The sequence below is a fragment of the Varanus komodoensis genome, unplaced genomic scaffold, assembly GCF_004798865.1.
Source record: "Varanus komodoensis strain SLA01 unplaced genomic scaffold, ASM479886v1 scaffold8, whole genome shotgun sequence".
Taxonomy (NCBI): Eukaryota; Metazoa; Chordata; class Lepidosauria; order Squamata; family Varanidae; genus Varanus; species Varanus komodoensis.
This window is the reverse complement of record NW_025336481.1, coordinates 10,242,710-10,260,459: the sequence shown is the minus strand read 5'-3', so window position 1 is coordinate 10,260,459 and position 17,750 is coordinate 10,242,710. Positions and strand designations below refer to the sequence as shown.

Genomic DNA, 17,750 nt, shown 5'->3' with positions numbered 1-17,750 from the left:
GAAAAGCAGCAGGGAATCACTGTGGTTTGTGTTCTTTCAGAGAAAGGCAGTACTATAAAGCACGACCCTCTCCACATACGCAAGAACAAAAAAATACAAGATGTGTTATGCCCAGAACTGCATAACTTGATACAAGAACTGCATTTCTGGGTCAGACTAAGGTTCCATCGAACCCAGTATTCCATCTTCAATGACTAGACCTAATGTTTCTGGAAATTTTTAAGTGGAGTACAAGGGCATTAGTCATTTGTCCCCAGCGCATGGAGTCCACATTTGTACTGTCTCTGAATACGGTGGTTCCAGGTCACATTTTGAATGCTCTGAAGTGCTGACTTCCAGGCACTCTGACCTCTGGTGGCACTAGAGACTGGTATCAGCATCAGGTTGTAATCTGAACTATTGATGGTGCTGAAACTTTTGGAGCAGGAGATTTAAGTCAGCACCATGGAGAGCTCCTGTAGAGTTCAGACCAGAGCAGAAAGAGGAAATGGTTCCACTGATAGCTGCTTCTGCTGTATGGTGGGCTCCTCTGACACATGTGCCCTGAGAAGCTGAGTTGCAGCGCTGATGGTGCCCAGTGGTGCAATGATAATTTGGAAGGAGAGGTGCAATTCGTGACCATCTCCATATCAACAAACCATTCTTACATCTCAATGTGGTGGATCAACCAGGACCTGGTTTTCAGTAAACTTGGGCTTTTCTGACAAGCAGTTCTGATACTAAGGAGAAACTTCCTACAACCAAGGCATTCCCACTGGAGTAATGGAGGAGAACATCAAGCCCAGAGTCCCATTCCAGCCTTCTGAGCTACCTGAAATAGCCATGGTCCTTTTCCCGGAACAGTGAACATTTGGTGGCTTCTCAGCTTTTGTATCACTTTTCCCCAATTTTGAATGTTTGAAATCCTAGGGCTTGTTGTCTGTTACAATGCAATGGTTTTTTGGCCCCACTTCATTGCATTGGAACTACCAGTCAACCTCAAACCCTGAGAACGTCTCCAAAACTGAATTGGATGCTCAATCAGAACGAGGTCCCCCAACTCTTCTCTAGGGAGCTGGTCTAGGGAACTAGCCTACATTGTTGAGCTACGGTTTGATACTTATGATGGGTTGAGAAGGAAATGGGGCAGGAAACCAGTTAGCCAACTGGGTGCCAGGAGGCCAAAGACTGCAGGAGGCTATGTTCCTACAACCAGTACATCGTAGTGGAAACTTTATATGTGGACTGGGAAGACTTGAGTTCATACCCCTGTAGAACCACAAGGCTGCTAGGTGACTTTGGGACACCCCCACGTAAGCTTGCCCTCAGTTTCCCGGAGGGAAAGTGGGATATGAAAGTGAAGAATAAGTAGCACTGCACTTCACCTGCTCTCCCACTGTGCCATACTTCAAGTTGGCATGCGTCACCATTTCATGCAGGTTTCTTGTGATATTCATTTCCATGCACTGTCAGCTCCGATGTTCCATGTTGATCATGCTCACCCCCCTCCCCCCGTTTTTGCAGCACTAGAGAAGAAGACAACCACCAGGCAAGGTCGGGAGGAGCTAATTAAGAAAGGCCTTCTGGAAATAATGGAACAAGGCAAGTGAAAGCAATCTCTGTTTTTTTTCCTGCCCTGCCCTTTCCACAACAACCTGAAAGATGTTTCACTATTCTTCTTCTTCTTTAAAGACAACAACAGTGGACTGATTTAATTAGGTAGGTCAGCATCCCCAGAAAACAAGGAGTCAAATCTGGTTGTCCACCCACCGCTCAACACGCATGCATCCATATAGAAATTATCTTCCAGCTTGTGATAGTGAATTGATTCAAACCAGGCAGATATTCTACTGCACTGAAACCCACACAGCAAGAGCAAAAAGATGTGGGACCTTCTGTTGGAATCACAGCTGAGGTCTTATTTGTCTCTGACCCTTACCCCATGCTCCCTACTTCGTTCACAGACATACCCACAAAAAGTACAGATTCCCCTGCTCTGTCAACACACCCCGAAAGAACTGGCTTTCACAGCCATTCCTTATCTCACATTTTCATGCTCTTGCTTACCTTCATTTCCACCAAAATGGAGAGAAGTACCCAGACTTTCTATGCTGGGGTGCTACCTGACAAAATAAACGCATGAGGAAAGGGAAACAGTGTAGGTCAGCATACAAAGCTAAATGCAGCAGGAGTGCCAGTGTTTTGGACTCTTCTCTCCAGCGTACTAATATAATGGTTCATTTGTTTCTGGTTCAATTGTTAAAAAGGGTGAAGATGCTCTGGCCCATAAAGCACTTATGTTCTTGGAGAGCCAGTTATTCCAACCCTCCTCCCACTTTCCCACTGTCATTTGTGTGGGCTTCTCATCAGTTCCATCAACCCTATTTGCAAACCTATAATTGTGTCAGCTTGCAATATTCCATGCTTTTCAGCTGTGCTGATGTGTCTTCATTAGTGTGATTTCATGGCCACTAAGGAAAGGGGACGATGGTCATAAGGTGGTGAGACGAATGGCCTTTCAAGTAAAGGTGGAGTTTATTAGCTGGAACCACTTATGATGTCTGTCATGACCATAGAAAAAACAGGCAGCATGAGATACGTGTGTGTGTGTGTGTGTACGCAGCACCCAGCTCGGGCTGCCATGAAATGCGACCTGAGCATAAATTTGAGAATCTGTGTTAATTTACACTTCTGAGAAAAAGTCAGAAATGCACAGGACACCAGATCAACTTAGATGATCTACTGGGATGCTCATCCATACGGATTGGTGCCATTGAAGGTCAAGCTAGGAGTTGGTACTGGGACTGTGCCAGCTTTAAATATTTTCTTTTCTCTGTAAACATCCTTTCTAAGCCCCATGTCTTTGGCACAGAAGTGTGGATGCGAGGCCAAAAGCGTCGGCTGAAGGTCTGGAAACGCATCACTGGTATGCACAGGATAGCATCACCAAAGCCCAGTGACTTCTCCGTCTGCTACTCCACTATCTATTTATCCTCCAAAGTAACTGGAAAAGAGAATAAGAAGAACTGATATTTTGATTCCTTTTTCCTTTTGCTACACTCTCATGTTGCCAAGGAAAGCTGCACGTGAGCAAACTTAAAGTACAACACTTTTTCCTAGACAGGCGATTATGAATAATAGGTCTTTTAGAGTAATCTCGTATGATCCACGCATCTCCTTCTGATCAAAATGGATGTCTTGGGTGTCAGGGGGTTACTTTCCCACTCTAGCACTGCATACCATTTATTAACCCCTGCTTAAAATTCATTGGCAACCACTTTTTGAGTAACTGTTCATAAGCTGTTCCAACTAAGATGAAGTATGTGGCAGTTATATTCTAATCTGATCCAATTAAATCCCATTTCAATACAATAATTTGCAGCTTTGCAATATTCTGCTGTGCAGAATGCATTGAGCCTTGGATGCTCCTTGAAATCCTGCCTCACCAGAATGCCTGCATGGTTATCCCAAGCGGCGTGCCCAGGTCTACTCCATTTCTGCTCTCACTGGGCTGTGAGAGGAACCATAGGCAGCATTGCTACTCCAGGTTTAAGTGGCACAAACCCAGTAGAAGGTATTTATTATTTTGATTTATTTTATTGCCTCCTACTCTGAAGCTTAAATTTGCACTATGATACACACTCAAACTATATAATATACAAGAAAAACATCAAATGTTACAATTCAATAGTTTTTAAACAAATCAAAACAAAACATTCCAACCAGGAGTATCAAGAATATGACCTCACTAGGCATCAGGAGAGCTATTAATGGTGTAGTGGTTTGAGGGTTGGAGTGGGACTTAGGGAATGTGTTTTTTCTGTTTTGGTCACATGAAGACTTGCTCTGGAACCAGGGACTTATGTGCCATTATTTTAATTTTCCCATAGTGCCCTGAAATGCCCAATGGAATTTTGCCCTGGGCCATTGTGGAACATTTACAGTGGTGGCAGCTTATACTTGGTAGACTATCTCAGAGTGCTGAAGTCCCAGAGTGAGAGTACCAGGTGCTGAAATGAGGTCTAAGGAAACAGCAATGAAATGAACAGTAATACAAAGTGGTTTAAATACTCCAAAATGCAGTGTAATGCCTCAATACAAGATGGGGAATACATGGCTCCACGGAACTGCAAAAGAAAAAGGGCAAATGCTATATTGGGATGCATTAATAGAGATATTACTTCTAAATCATGAGATGTAATACTTCCCCTATACTCTTCACTAGCCAGACTTCATCTAGAATACTGCATTGAGTTCTGGGCACCAAGATTTAAGAAAGATTCAGACAAGCTGGAAAAGTGCCCAGAGGAGGGCAACAAAAATGATTTGGAAACTGTTGCCCTAAGAGAATAGTTTGAGAGAACTGGGTATGTTCAGCCTTGAGAAGAGAAGACTGAGGTGGGACATGATATACTTTATAAGTATCTGAAAGGTTCTCACAGAGAATCTCACAGAAGTTCTCACAGAGAGGAAGGACAAGATCTCTTCTCACTCATACCAGAGTGTAGGACATGGAATAATCAGCTCAAGTTGTGACAAACCAGATGCAGGCTACATATCAGGAGAAGTTTCCTAACTGTCAGAGCAATATGACAGTGCAACCGGTTCCGTGGATAAGTTGCAGGCTCTCCCACACAAGGGACATTCAAAAAAACAGAAAACAAAACACCGGACAGCCATCTGATGGAGGGTGTAAATTGGTTTTCTGCAACAGCAGGGATTGGACTCAATGGCCTTCATGGCCCCTTCCAACTCTACTGTTCTATGATTCTATGTAATGCAGATTTTTTCCCAGCCTTTATTAACACCATGGTCCTGCAAAAATGGGGAACTGGCACCATGTACTGGATTCTGAAGACTTGTTATCCACAATCCTTTGGTATTCTAAAAAAAAATCCAGATAGAATGAAGCTAGTCCAATATTCTTTCTGTGAAGTTGTGATTGCCTTCTGCACATTTGTAACCTTCAGGGTCACCCATCCAGTACAGAACCAAGAATCCAAAGGAATTCAGACTTGATTACTTCACAGCAACAATCGTCTGGACCTCATGGCTATATTTGAAAATGTGTGAAAATGAAAATGTCTATTTTCTAATTTCTAATAATCTATGAAAATTACATTGTGTCAGAAGATAGAGTCATCCATGTCCTGACTTGACCCTTCCTTTGTATAGTTTCTGTTACTATATTGTGCCCCTTGCTTTTTCAATTCACTTACAAAGAAGCAGCCAGGTAATACCCAGAAATACCCAAGGTGCAGCATTTAAAAATCCATTGGCTTGCAACTGTAGAGTGTTGGGAACAGTGGCCACACCTGCCATGAAGCTGAATGCAGCAACCTGTTTCAGGTGGCACCAGGAGATGTAGAACTGGACCCTAGGTCCTTGAACCATTGTTCCTCAGCTGTACTTGAGGAATTTCTGCACCCAAATAGGCTCCATCTCATTCATCCTATTCTTCAGTGTAGTTCGATCCTGTCCATCTCTTGATATTTTCTTGGAACTCTTTATCTGTGCAGCAAGCCAATTCCATTGTGTGCAATTTGCACATTTTGTTTGTCCTTCCTGCTGCTTCTTCCTTGTCTTTCTCTTGTGTAGGAAGCCTCTCCTTCAAAGTCCTGGCCTCACCGCAGGCTATTTCATGCAAAGATGGGCATGATAAAGGACCAAACTGGCAGGGACGTAGCAGTTGCAGAAGAGATTAAGAAGAGGTGGCAAGATTACACAGAAGAACTATACAAGAGAGAGCTTAACATCCCTGATAACCACAATGGGTGGTCACTGACCTCGAGCCAGACATCCTGGAATGTGAAGTCAAATGGGCCTTAGGAAGTCTGAGCAACAACAAAGCTAGTGGAGGTGACAGTATTCCAGCTGAGCTATTCAAAATCTTAAAAGATGATGCAGTAAAAGTGCTACACTCAATATGCCAGCAAATTTGGAAAACTCAACAGTGGCCACAGGATTGGAAAAGCTCAGTTTTCATTCCAATCCCAAAGAAGGGCAATGCCAAAGAATGTTCAAACTACTGCACCATTGCACTCATTTCACATGCTAGCAAAGTTATTCTCAAAATCCTACAAGCTAGGCTCCAGCAGTATGTGGACCGAGAACTACCAGAAGTACAGGCAGGATTTCGAAGAGGGAGAGGACCTAGAGATCAAATTGCCAACATACGCTGGATCATGGAGAAAGCTTGGGAGTTCCAGAAAAAACATCTACTTCTGCTTCATTGACTATGCTAAAGCCTTTGATTGTGTGGATCACAACAAACTGTGGCAAATTCTTAAAGAGATGGGAGTACCAGATCATCTTATTTGTCTCTCGAGAAACCTATATGCGGGTCAAGAAGCAACAGTGAGAGCTGACACAGAACCACTGATTGGTTCAAAATTGAGAAAGGAGTTCGGCAAGGCTGTATACTGTCTCCCTGCCTATTTAACTTATATGCAGAGCACATCATGAGAAAGGCGGGGCTAGATGAATCACAAATTGGAATTAAGATTGCTGGGAGAAATATCAACAACCTCTGATATGCAGATGATACCACTCTAATGGCAGAACGTGAAGAGGAACTAAAGAGCCTCTTGATGCAGTTGAAGGAGGAGAGCACAAAGTTGGCTTGAAACTCAACTTTAAGAAAATTAAGATCATGGCATCTGGTCCTCTCACTTCCTGGCAAATAGATGGGGAAGAAATGGAGGTAGTGACAGATTTTATTTCCCTGGGTTCCAAGATCACCGTAGATGGGGACTGCAGCCAAGAAATTAAAAGACGCTTGCTCCTGGGGAGGAAAGGTATGGCAAATCTAGATAGCATACTAAAAAGCAGAGACATCACCCTGCCAACAAAAGTGCGTATAGTCAAGGCTATGGTTTTCCCAGTTTCAATGTATGGCTGTGAAAGCTGGACCATAAGAAAGGCTGAGCACCAAAGGACTGAGGCCTTTGAATTGTGGTGCCGGAGGAGACTCCTGCGAGTCCCTTGGACCGCAAGGCGATCAAACCGGTCAGTCCTAGAGGAGATCAACCCTGACTGCTCTTTAGAAGGCCAGATACTGAAGATGAAACTCAAATACTTTGGCCACCAAATGAGAAGGAAGGACTCCCTGGAGAAGAGCCTAATTCTGGGAACAATTGAGGGCAAAAGGAGAAGGGGACGCCAGAGAATGAGGTGGCTGGATGGGGTCACTGGGGCAGTCGGTGTGAGCTTAGGTGGACTCCGGGGGATGGTGGAGGCCAGGAAGGCCTGGAGGAATGTTGTTCATGGGGTTGCAATGGGTCAGACACGACTTCGTGACTAACAACAACAACCACCTCAGCTCACTTCTGGAATGGTTGGGTTTTTTGCCCTTCTGATCCAGGTGCCTTAGCTCACCACTCTGGTGGCAGCATCTCTCACTGTTCTCCCCATGAAACTCTTGCAACAAGGGAAGTTGCCTTATTCCTGGGTCAGAACATTCGTCCATTTTGCTCAGTATCACCTTTACCAATCTTCTTCAATGTGGTGCCCTCCAAACATGTTGGACTGCAGCTTGAACATTCCCCAGTCAGTGGCCGTGAAGTCTGCAAACTGTCATTCATAACGTCTGGCACTAGGTTGGCGAAGGTTAATTTACAGTGAAAGGCAGTCACTGTCCAAACTCTTCATGGACAGGTGTCTACAAGTTGTGGCTCTCTTGGGTCTACACTTATCTACACTGACAGGTAGTATCTTCCGAGGGTTTCATACCACAGTCTTCTCTGGCTGTCCTTGGAGATTCAAAGGTTGTGCCCTGGACCTTGTGTGTGCAGAACATGTGCTCTCCCCATGAGCTGTGGGCATTTTTGCCACCTCTACTTCCTTCCAAAACCCAGCCAAATTTTTGCATACCTTCAAGATGCCAAAGAGGCATGTTACCAGGACGGATCCCTTGAAATGCCTTGCAAATGTTAACGATTTTATACGATCAGAAGAGAAACCAGAGTATAAACGTTAATGGAGACATCCCAGTTTTGGCAGCTCACTCCAGCTACAAAACTGGGGTTTCACCCAAACAACCAGATGGCACAGAGGAACAAAGAAAGGCACAGCCAGCAAACAATGCAGGGGGTGGTTAATATGCCAACAATTATGTATGGGGATGGCTTGACAATGCGTGGAAACGTAGGCAGCGAACTCCCTTCCCTCCTTCTGCCGTATCATAGCAACGGTGCTGCTGCAAAGGCTATTTTAAGAACAGTAACTTTTAACTGAACGTGATTACAAGGCAGAGTGGGCGAGCTCAGCCTATAAAAACATTGCATTGGGAGCTCTGCAGCATGCGGGCCAGGCTCCCCTCACCCCCATCCCCATATCCCTCGATTGCAGTGAGTATGTCGGCTGGATCTGAGTGCCCTCAGTGAGAGAGAGAAGTTGGGTTTGGTTCCAGAGCTCAGCTCCTCAGAACACTGCGAACCATTCTGGTCTCTATACCTACCTAAAAGGGTGACTGAAAGGATCTTTGACAAAAGGGTCCAGCAGCTCGGGTTGTTTAGTTTGGAAGAATGGTGGGCAAGGGGAAGCATGGCTGAGGAATACACAGTGAGGCACGGTATGGAGTGGGAGACGTCCTTCTCCCTTTCTCAGAATACAAGAAGCGGGGGCATCCCCTGAAGCTCCTTGGTGGGAGATTCAGGACAGGAAGACCTTCTTTGTGGTTAGGTGATGGCTCAGTGATGTAATCCACTTCCGTGAGTTGGAGTGATGGCTCCCAACTTGGACAGCTTTAAAAGGGGATTGCACATGGAGGACCCTGCTATCGATGGTCTCTAGTCCTGGTGGCTGCACACTACCTCCAGTATTGGGGCATTATGTCTAGGCAAACCACTTGTTAAGGAACACGGGTTCCTGGCTGCTTGCTGTGGTACCCCTGCCACTTCCTTGTCCTCTCGGCAATTGAGCTGTGGGTTTTCGTAGAGGCTCCTTTTGTCCTTTGTGTTGTTTTGTATCTGTATGACTCTCCGGCATGGGAGTGGCCATTAGGGGATTCGGAGCAAAGTGCTATTGCTATGCTGATGGCACACAGCTCTGTCTTCCTGTGTCATCTGAATTAGCTGTGGCTGCGTAAGGCCTGGACCAGACTCCCTGATGAGCTGTACAAAAGCCAATAAACTGAAGCTGAATCCAGGCAAGAAGGAGGTCCTGGGGGTGGGTGTGTGATTCTTGAACCCTAGAGATAGGCTCGTTGTCATTCTGCATGGGGGTGCACAGCCTCTGTAAAAACTGGTCTGTAGTCTCTAGCTGTCCCTGTCCCAGGCTCAGGATGCCTCCTATCAGCTTTGCCTGGTATGCCAGCTATGGGAAAGACTGGCCACAGTCATCCTGGCATTCATTACCCTGTAATTAGATTACTACAGTGCCGTTTTGTGCAGCTGCCCATAAGTTTGGTTGGGAAGTTGGTGATGATGCAAAATGTTGCAGCTCAGCTGATGTCAAGAGTTGCTTTCTTTCAGCTTATGACACCTTTGCTACTGGACCAGCTTTAAGTTTTTGTTTCTGGTGTATAAACCATAAAAAAATGGGACCAGGAGATCTGAGGAAGCGTTTTCTCCCTCTTATCAACTTGCTCAGTTGCTGAGGTTATTGAGTAAGGCAATCCTGGTTGTTCTGCCTGGGCCTGAGGTTGGCTTTGTTCCATTCACAGCAGGGCCTTTGTTGCACTGGCCTCCTCTCCGTGGCATTTTCTGCCATCTGTTGTCAGGCAGATGCCAACTTTTCTCCCTGTTTTGCAACGGCTAAATGCCTGTTTTATTAAAAAAAAAAAAACTTCTGTGATTGCTATAATTTGATTTTAAATGTTTTATGCTTCTGTACTTTGATCAACCACCACCAGAATTAATCACAGCTTGGGAATATTTTTTTAGATGTAAAGCAGCTTATAAATTTTGGACTCATAGAAATAAACAATCATCAGATTGTTTACACAAGAATTTGTAATCTTTTGTAATATTCAGGACTCTGTCTTGTACAATTAGTCATTGGGATCAGCACATACAGAAAGGACCCTTTTAAAACAGATCACCATGGGGGTACATGCAGGATAAATGTAATATAGTTATTGAAAAGATATGTGAGTAGCACGTGAAATTTCTGTTGGCTTCTGGTAATATAGTGAGACGTGATGTTCTCAAGACATTTTATATAACCTTGACATGTGTTGAGTGAATACTATGACATTACCAACCCATGAATCTCTGGAATCTCTTTACGATTTGTTATGAAGCAATCCATACATCAAGTCTGACAATCACACCTGAGTTTGTTTGGTTTCTGTCTACGTACAGGACAGCTAATGGCCAATACTTATTTTCTACAATATGTAGAGAGGAAATTAATTCCATCTTTGTCATCTGCTGTGTGTTTTCCTATGCAGAAATGCCTATTCTGTAGCATTCAATGCAGCCTTGATTGTGGTCTGCTGGGAATCTGGGCACGTACCTAAGGAGCTGTCCAAGGTGCTGATTCACCCTCCACCATTAGAAAACTCCTCAATCATCCATGTAATTTCATACATGGCAATCATGTAAATCACATTAACATTAAAATTGTAAAAAGCAAGCTATGTTTTCTATAGGGTTAGCTTAAATTTTCTGGGGTCAATAGACAATGTTACTATTGTAGTTAAGAAAATCTGCATTTACTCAAAAGGGAAGCAATATAGTTTCATCTGTTTGTTTCCTTTTCTGGTCCTTTGCCATCTACACAATTCATTTTTCCTTACGGTCTCATATAGCCAAACTGCAATGAAAAGAGGACTTTACCCCTTTTATGCAGCCAAATTTATTTGGGCTGCTGTAAAGGTGCAAAGGCAATCAAAGCCTTAAGTACTGTCTCTTTGAAATCTGTTCGAAAGATATTTAGCAAGGCCATTCTGATGTCTACGTTATGCTACATTTACAAGTTAGCCTAATTCTCATCAAATGTCATTGTACTGTGGTGTGCCTGTGTGTGTTGCAATGACTTCCAAGGAGATACAATGCAACTCTATGCATTCAGCACGCAAAGCAAATTGAATTCCCCCTACAGAATCCCTGGGAGGCTGGACTAAGTGTCAGGGTCAGAGGTCAGATTTCCCCTGTATAGCCCAGCCTCTCCACCTGCTTCCATCTGTTTCGCCCAATGTCTCTTTCTGCATAGACAAGGGATTTGGTGGCCCTCCAGATGCTGCTATGTTACAACTGCCGACATTCCTGGCCATTGACCATACTGGCTGGAACTGATATGAGTCCAAGTTCAACAGCCTCTGGGAGGCACAGCTCCCCAGTCTTGCTATAGGCTCTGATTCTTGCATGTGATGCAAAGTGGTTTTCACTGTCTATAGATATTCCTCCTGTTCCAACTGGGGATGTATAAGAATGTTTCCATTTCAGTGCTGTGCATTCAGTTCCCACATTCAGACTGAAAGCCCTGCTTTGGTATATGGAGGAAAGTTGTGGAGATTGAGAATATTGTGCAAATTTCTTGCTTGTGCAGAGTGTGCAATGATTGCAAATGGAAATGGGAATTGGGCACAGGGTGAATGGCAAGATGAAGAATCCCTGAAACATCAGCAGTGCTTGTTCATTCGTCTCTGTTCCCAGTCTTTGCCCCTCCACCATGCATAGGCAAGCATTCCTCTCCTTTTGTGAACTCCCCAACCCACATAGTTATAGATCTCTTTCATGATCATGTGTAATATGCTAGGCATGCGATTGCATCCATGGTAGTCCTTCCCAACCGCAGTATTGTGGCAGTCAAGCATCGCGTCATGTACTGCACAATCCGATGCATGTGTGGACAGAAAAGGTCCAGCCTCTTCCAGCATTCCCCAGCCAGCATTTCTTTCCTAAACATGCATAGGATCTGTCCTTATTCATGTATTCCAGACATGTCAATACCCCCCTTCAAGTGATGGTCCCCAGGGGGTGGTTCCCAGTCAAGAATCCACTTGGTGAGGTACCCCTTCGACTCCAAACTATGACCTGGGAAAGTGGGCTTCAGTTAACTCATTCATGGCTTAACTAATGATCCAATGTCGTGGTGTCCTAGATTCTGAAGGCAAAGCATGCCCTGCTGACGGTGCCACCAGAGCAATGCTGAGTGACCCTTCAGTCCCCTCATGCCAGGCAGTTACCTCAGAAGAGATGCGGCAGGAACATATATCAGCCACAACCGATGCCACCTCACTTGGCGAGGAGCTGCATTCGGAAGAGCTGAGAGAAGATTCAGTTATCGGCTATGAAACAATATCAGTTGGCCTTTCCGTTCCATCGCTGTCCGAAGCCACCAAAGGTCTCCGTGCTGGCTCTGCTGAGTTTCCCTTTGTGGCTGCCATGGCAACCCATTCTAAATTTTCTACACCAGATATTCCCTGACATTTTACTGAGCGTTCTGTGTCTTGAGCAAGTCTGCATGTGATGGGCAAGTAAGTGAAGGCAGCGCATTTTCTGGGTGAATATATTCATGAGGCTTGAGCAGGGACACCAGGCCTATTCCTGCCAGTTGGCCAAATTGCATTTCAGAGACGCCTTCAGGTGCCCCATTCCAGGAGTGGGTACGCTGAAAGGAAGGTGAGATGGTGGCCCAAATACCAAAACATTAACTTTTTAATTTATTTATTTCATAGATTTCTATCCTGCCTTTTTCTTACAAAGAACTCAAAGCAGTTTATAGAATACGCCTCCTTCTCTTCGATGTCTTATCCCCACAACAACCCTGTTAGGCAGATCTTAGACAGGCCCTTGGTCAGAATGGTCCTCGGAAAGGCATTTTAGGATACAAAAAGAAAGCATGAAAAGGGGAAACCAAAAAAGTTCAGCAGCGTAAGGGAAGGGGTGCAGGCAGGAAAAGGAGGCATGGCCATCTGAAGAACCCCGGAAGGCCAAACTTGGCCCTTGGGCATTCCAGATTACAGCCATTTTCTCTTTCTAGGGAGACCATTCACTGGACACTAAGGAAAATGCTCGCCATCTCATCTATTTATTTAAATCATGTATATACCGCTGGATTAGCATAATGCTCTCAAAATGGTTTACAGAATATAATTAAAATATACCAAATCCAACAGTGAATACAATTTTAAAAAGATTTGCCTGCAATAAAAACATCTGGGTACAAAGGCATGCAGGCCTATGTAATAACAATAACAACACAGAACAAGAAGTAATAACAACAGTTCCACATGTACCAAACCATTTAAAAGCAATATAAAACTAGAAAGTCAACAATTAAAAGTGGCAGGAAAATAACAAAGTTTTAACCTGGCAATGAAGTGTATATAGTGTCAGTGCCAGGCATATTTTCCTGGGAATCTGATTGCACAAGTGAGGTGCCACAGCTGAGAAGGCCCTTCCCCCCGTAGCCACCCGCCTCACTTCCTTCAGAGGTGGCTCATTGAGAAGGATCGTGTTGAGTCTGTGGTGCAAGATTCCACAGCCAGTAACCTTTACAAAGTATTCTCTAGGACCAGGCAGGGTAGCTGATAGGATAAGGTCCCAGAAGGAATTGCATGGAAGTGGAGAGCAGACAAGCCAGTCCCTCTAGGTGGACAATGGACATATAGCTGCCATGGTCAGTGTGGTAGATCCATAAAAGACTGCTATAACCATGGAAATGGTGGCAGCCACCTCCCAACACACCATGTGGAGATTAAAATTGCCACCTTCCTGCATTCCCAGGGTGGTTTGGTCCGCACCAGCAGCCTGTGCTCTTGAGAAGTCCATGCAATGTCCATGCAATTACATTATTATGTAAACCACCTAGAGGGTCATCCTGACCAATGGGTGAAATAGAAATTAATTACTTAAATAAATCAAGCAGCATTTGGTGATCCACTCACCTTTGGTAGGATCGCAGAAGTGACATTCGTCATGGCAGCACAAAGCTTTCCTTCGCATGTGTGGGATGTGGAGAAAAACATCAAGTTGCTTAGCATGTGGAAACAACTGCCATACAAAAGACGTTATCTTCTTGTTGCAATGTGGGATCTTGACTCTCAGATAAGAATATGAAAGAGGGAATTAAAGGATTGTAACTAACCGCTTAATGGGAAAGTGGCACCCATCAGGATTGTCCACACTCCTTATCTTCTATAACACTGTGTTACCTATATGTTAAATCATTTTCTAGTTCATAGAATGGGGGATGCCTCCAGCTTACAATGAACTAACAGAAATGCTGTTGAACCAATATTAATGCAATAGAACCAAGCACAGGGAGGAAAAAACAACAGCAGTTCAAGCAAAGTCAAGAGGTGAGACAAAAACCTGTAGCTCATTCAAAACCTAGCTGAAATAAAAATACTGTCTCAGCTCCCTGAAAGTTTAAAAGGGCTAGGACAGCAAGGAATGTTTGCAATTTGAGCTTTCTTCCCCTGCTAGCATAATCTGATATGCGCCCTAAATGCAAGTCTGAGCACTGGGATCATTGCAGGCAACTCCAGATGCAAGATGGATGATTCGGCTCCCCAGATGGGATGAGCTCCTACCCAGACAGCAGCTGGGCACAGTTGGATGAGGGTTCTGACTTTCTGAGAGATTTTCTTCCCACCATGCAGGATGTGTGTACCACTGCCACGCCCCCCCCCCTCCACCAGATGTTACATGAAAAATGGCCCCTGGTCCATGGAAATCATGGCGAAGAAAGAAATTAAATGAGAACGTAATTTAACTTCTCGGCACAATCACTTGCTTAGAAAGGACTTGCGTTTGAGAGGGAGGAGAACAAGTCGAGGAAGCTGAACTTGTTGTTTCGATTTTTATAAAAAAGCTTATTGAACAGATTCCCAGGCATACCTTTAAATCCTTCAGCAATTGAGGGTCCAAGCTGCCTAAGCTTGCCACCTGCTGCTAGTAAAAGGAGAAAGCACGGGGCATCATGGTGAGTTATACACTTTCTATGATAAAGGACTCTTGATATAAACAGGCTCAAGATAACTGGCATATGGAATATCAGGAAAGAGAGTTCAATGCTTGATTGATCTGTTGTACTGCTGCAATCAGCATTGTTTCTCCACAGTCATCTGCCTCTTCTTTTGCTTTGTTTTTTCTTTGCAACTACATACCTATATCCTGGATTAGTCACTGGCCATTGCTGGTTTGTTTCTTTGGCTCCTTCCACCCCACTTTGCATTAACTGTACCTTTGACATGCATATTTAATACGTTTTTTAAATGAAGGGAGCCTCTTGGGGAAAAGGGGGTCCATAACCTCAGTGGCACAAGGAAAGGGCCCTGTGTTTCATCTCAACCAAGTGCACCTTTAAGGTGCAAGATGCATGGCCAGGCCTTTAATGCAGCCCTTGACATGAAGGATTGCAATCCAATAAATTGTGCAAAATTGTAAGCCACTCAGAGAAGGTTGCTCTCAGTTGTATCAGTGGGTTAGAGTAGCAACTGGTGCACAATCTGGGAAGTTCAGCTTATCTTTCATATCAGCTCATCTTGATTGTTCAAATGGCAAGACAAAAAAAGGAGACTTTAATGGGAGTGTATGATTATTTATTTTCAGCATGTGCTTCCTGCTCCACTTCTAAACAGATTCTGGAGTGGAGAACACCAGAAAGATGAACTGGATAAATAGTACTTTAAAAAAGTTTTGTTCAATATTTGATGCTGAAGCTGTTTTACCTTCACGTGAATGCAACCTGAAAATGTTGAGCAGCTGATATCAGAGTATAATTCCTATGGTTTAGGTTTCATCTCCTACAAATTCAGCCAAGAGCCAGTGACCCAGTGCATGTGACCACAGGGTGGCTAATAAGAAGCCATGGATTCTGGGGTAGCTTATTAATAGCAGCAACAGGACGCCTTTGTGGGTTCCTGTGGCAAAACAATTCATGCTACCAAGGGTCTGGGGAAACATGCAGGAGGTAACCCATGGAGGCCGATAGCTTCCATATATCCACTCCAGAACATAGGCTGATTTTTAAAAGGAGCAATCTGTAGTTCCAAGCCTATTCTAGGTTGAGGCTCAGTACCATGGACAGCTCATTGGAAGTTCATACTGCAACTTGCCTGCTGCAGTTGGGTCATGGCACTGCCCAGCCTCTCTTGCTGGCCTGGTGGTCCTGTCTCTGGGCAGCCAGGGAGGTGGGAGAGTGCTGTGTGTGAGTAATGAACGACAGGAATTATGGTCAAGGGCGAGGACAAGAGATTCATACTGGGGCATGGAATCAAAAGGACATAAAGGGCTTTGCAGGATATGTCAAGGTGTGTGTGATGGATACTAGTCCAGTCTGGAAGGCAGTGCAGGGCATTAAGGATCTGAATGACCAGAGAATGTCTTTGGCAACAGACTTCCAGAGAAAGGTGAGATCCAAACCTTGTGGTAACACCCAATATTGTCCCAATCTGGGAACTGAGTAATATTTCTCCTGTAGGAAGGACAAGGAATGGATTGTTTGACTTGTTTATCTCCAATAGGTAGTTATAAAGCATTTCTGCAGGGAGTCATGTATTTTGTCTCACAGACCAGTGGCTTATTCCCTTGAGAAATAATGCATGCGTTTCACGCAGCATGTCGCTCCAAAAGTAGACCCATTATGACTGAGCATCAAATATTTATGTAGGCATGGTTTATTGCACCATAGGCATATTGTAATGAAAACCTGGGATATGTATTTTGCTTTCTTGGGGGACAGATAATGGAGAACTTTTCTGATAGATTTGTAAGAATACCTATTGGAAAAAGGTTTTGAAAAGCAGTAGGTGGCAAATACCTCTTACAGTATATCAGAAATATTTTTTTTCCTTTAAAGAAAATGTATTTACAGTAGGTTTCTCCCTCCTTTTTCTGCCCTCTGTGATTTGGGCCGGGAGACAGATGGGCAACCTCAACACTATTCCCTTTGATTTAATTTACTATGCACCGTTCCACATATTTAAACCGGTTCAGTGCAAGTTAGTCACGACTGAAAACAAGGGACCTCATTAGCCACGACTCCACGCCATTCTATTTCTTTCACTAAGACCAGAGGCTAAATTCCTAAGACTAAGGCTATGACTTATCAGGGAGTAACCCCCAGTGAACTCAATACCTCAATTACTTCTGAGTAGGCATGTACAGAATGTATCTATCAATGTCTGAGTTGCTTTTAGATCCAAACAGGACCCCAGGGAGAGTTAAGATTAAAAAATACATATGTCTTGTGCTCCTAGTCATGACAAGCTTCATTGTGTCCTTTAGGCATTAGAGTTATTATCAGAATTCTAATCCTTGTAATGTTTATGGAAGCTTATAATCATCATCCTGTTCATTCCAGTAATAACATGCGAGGTGGGCCATTGTTCCAGTTCATTACCATAGAATGTGGGGGTAAGGATGGGGGAGAAACACACTCTATCTCTGATGGAAGGACAAGTGAGTTGAACAGAAAAAGTAATGAAAATATAGAACGGCTTTCCCCAAACTGGTGTGCCATGAATTTTTGGGCCATAATTCTTCTCCTCTCTAAGAGTTGCCTTTTTACTCAAGCTGATGGAAACTGTTGTCAAAACTTACTGGGGGTGCCATGTTAGGAAACACTGACATGATCCATGGCAAGAGTAACTGGGTCTAAGGAGCCCCCAGAAACTTTAGATATATACCCTGTTTTTAAGGTCGTTTATCTGATGAACATTTCTGTGTTTTCAACAGGGAAATTGTAAGTCACAGGGACTGAACACTGCAGTGTGTTGTTAGCATGGCCTCCTGTAGCTTCAGCCATGGGTTGCTCTTGTCCAAGGCAGCTATCGCAGCCACTCAATGGAGTGGCTTCAGCATCCCCATGTCCTG

The 17,750-nt window shown here is 44.1% G+C and overlaps 1 protein-coding gene across 1 annotated transcript in view; it reads left to right on the top strand.

The window, feature by feature from the left end:
• Positions 1–17,750, top strand: part of PHACTR3 (phosphatase and actin regulator 3) — a 228,136-nt gene that overhangs the window by 117,079 nt on the left and 93,307 nt on the right. The window contains exons 5-7 of the mRNA XM_044455418.1: positions 1,504–1,581; positions 12,028–12,206; position 13,452. Of these exons, the coding sequence (XP_044311353.1) occupies positions 1,504–1,581; positions 12,028–12,206; position 13,452 (258 nt within the window). The remainder of the gene's footprint in view (positions 1–1,503; positions 1,582–12,027; positions 12,207–13,451; positions 13,453–17,750) is intronic.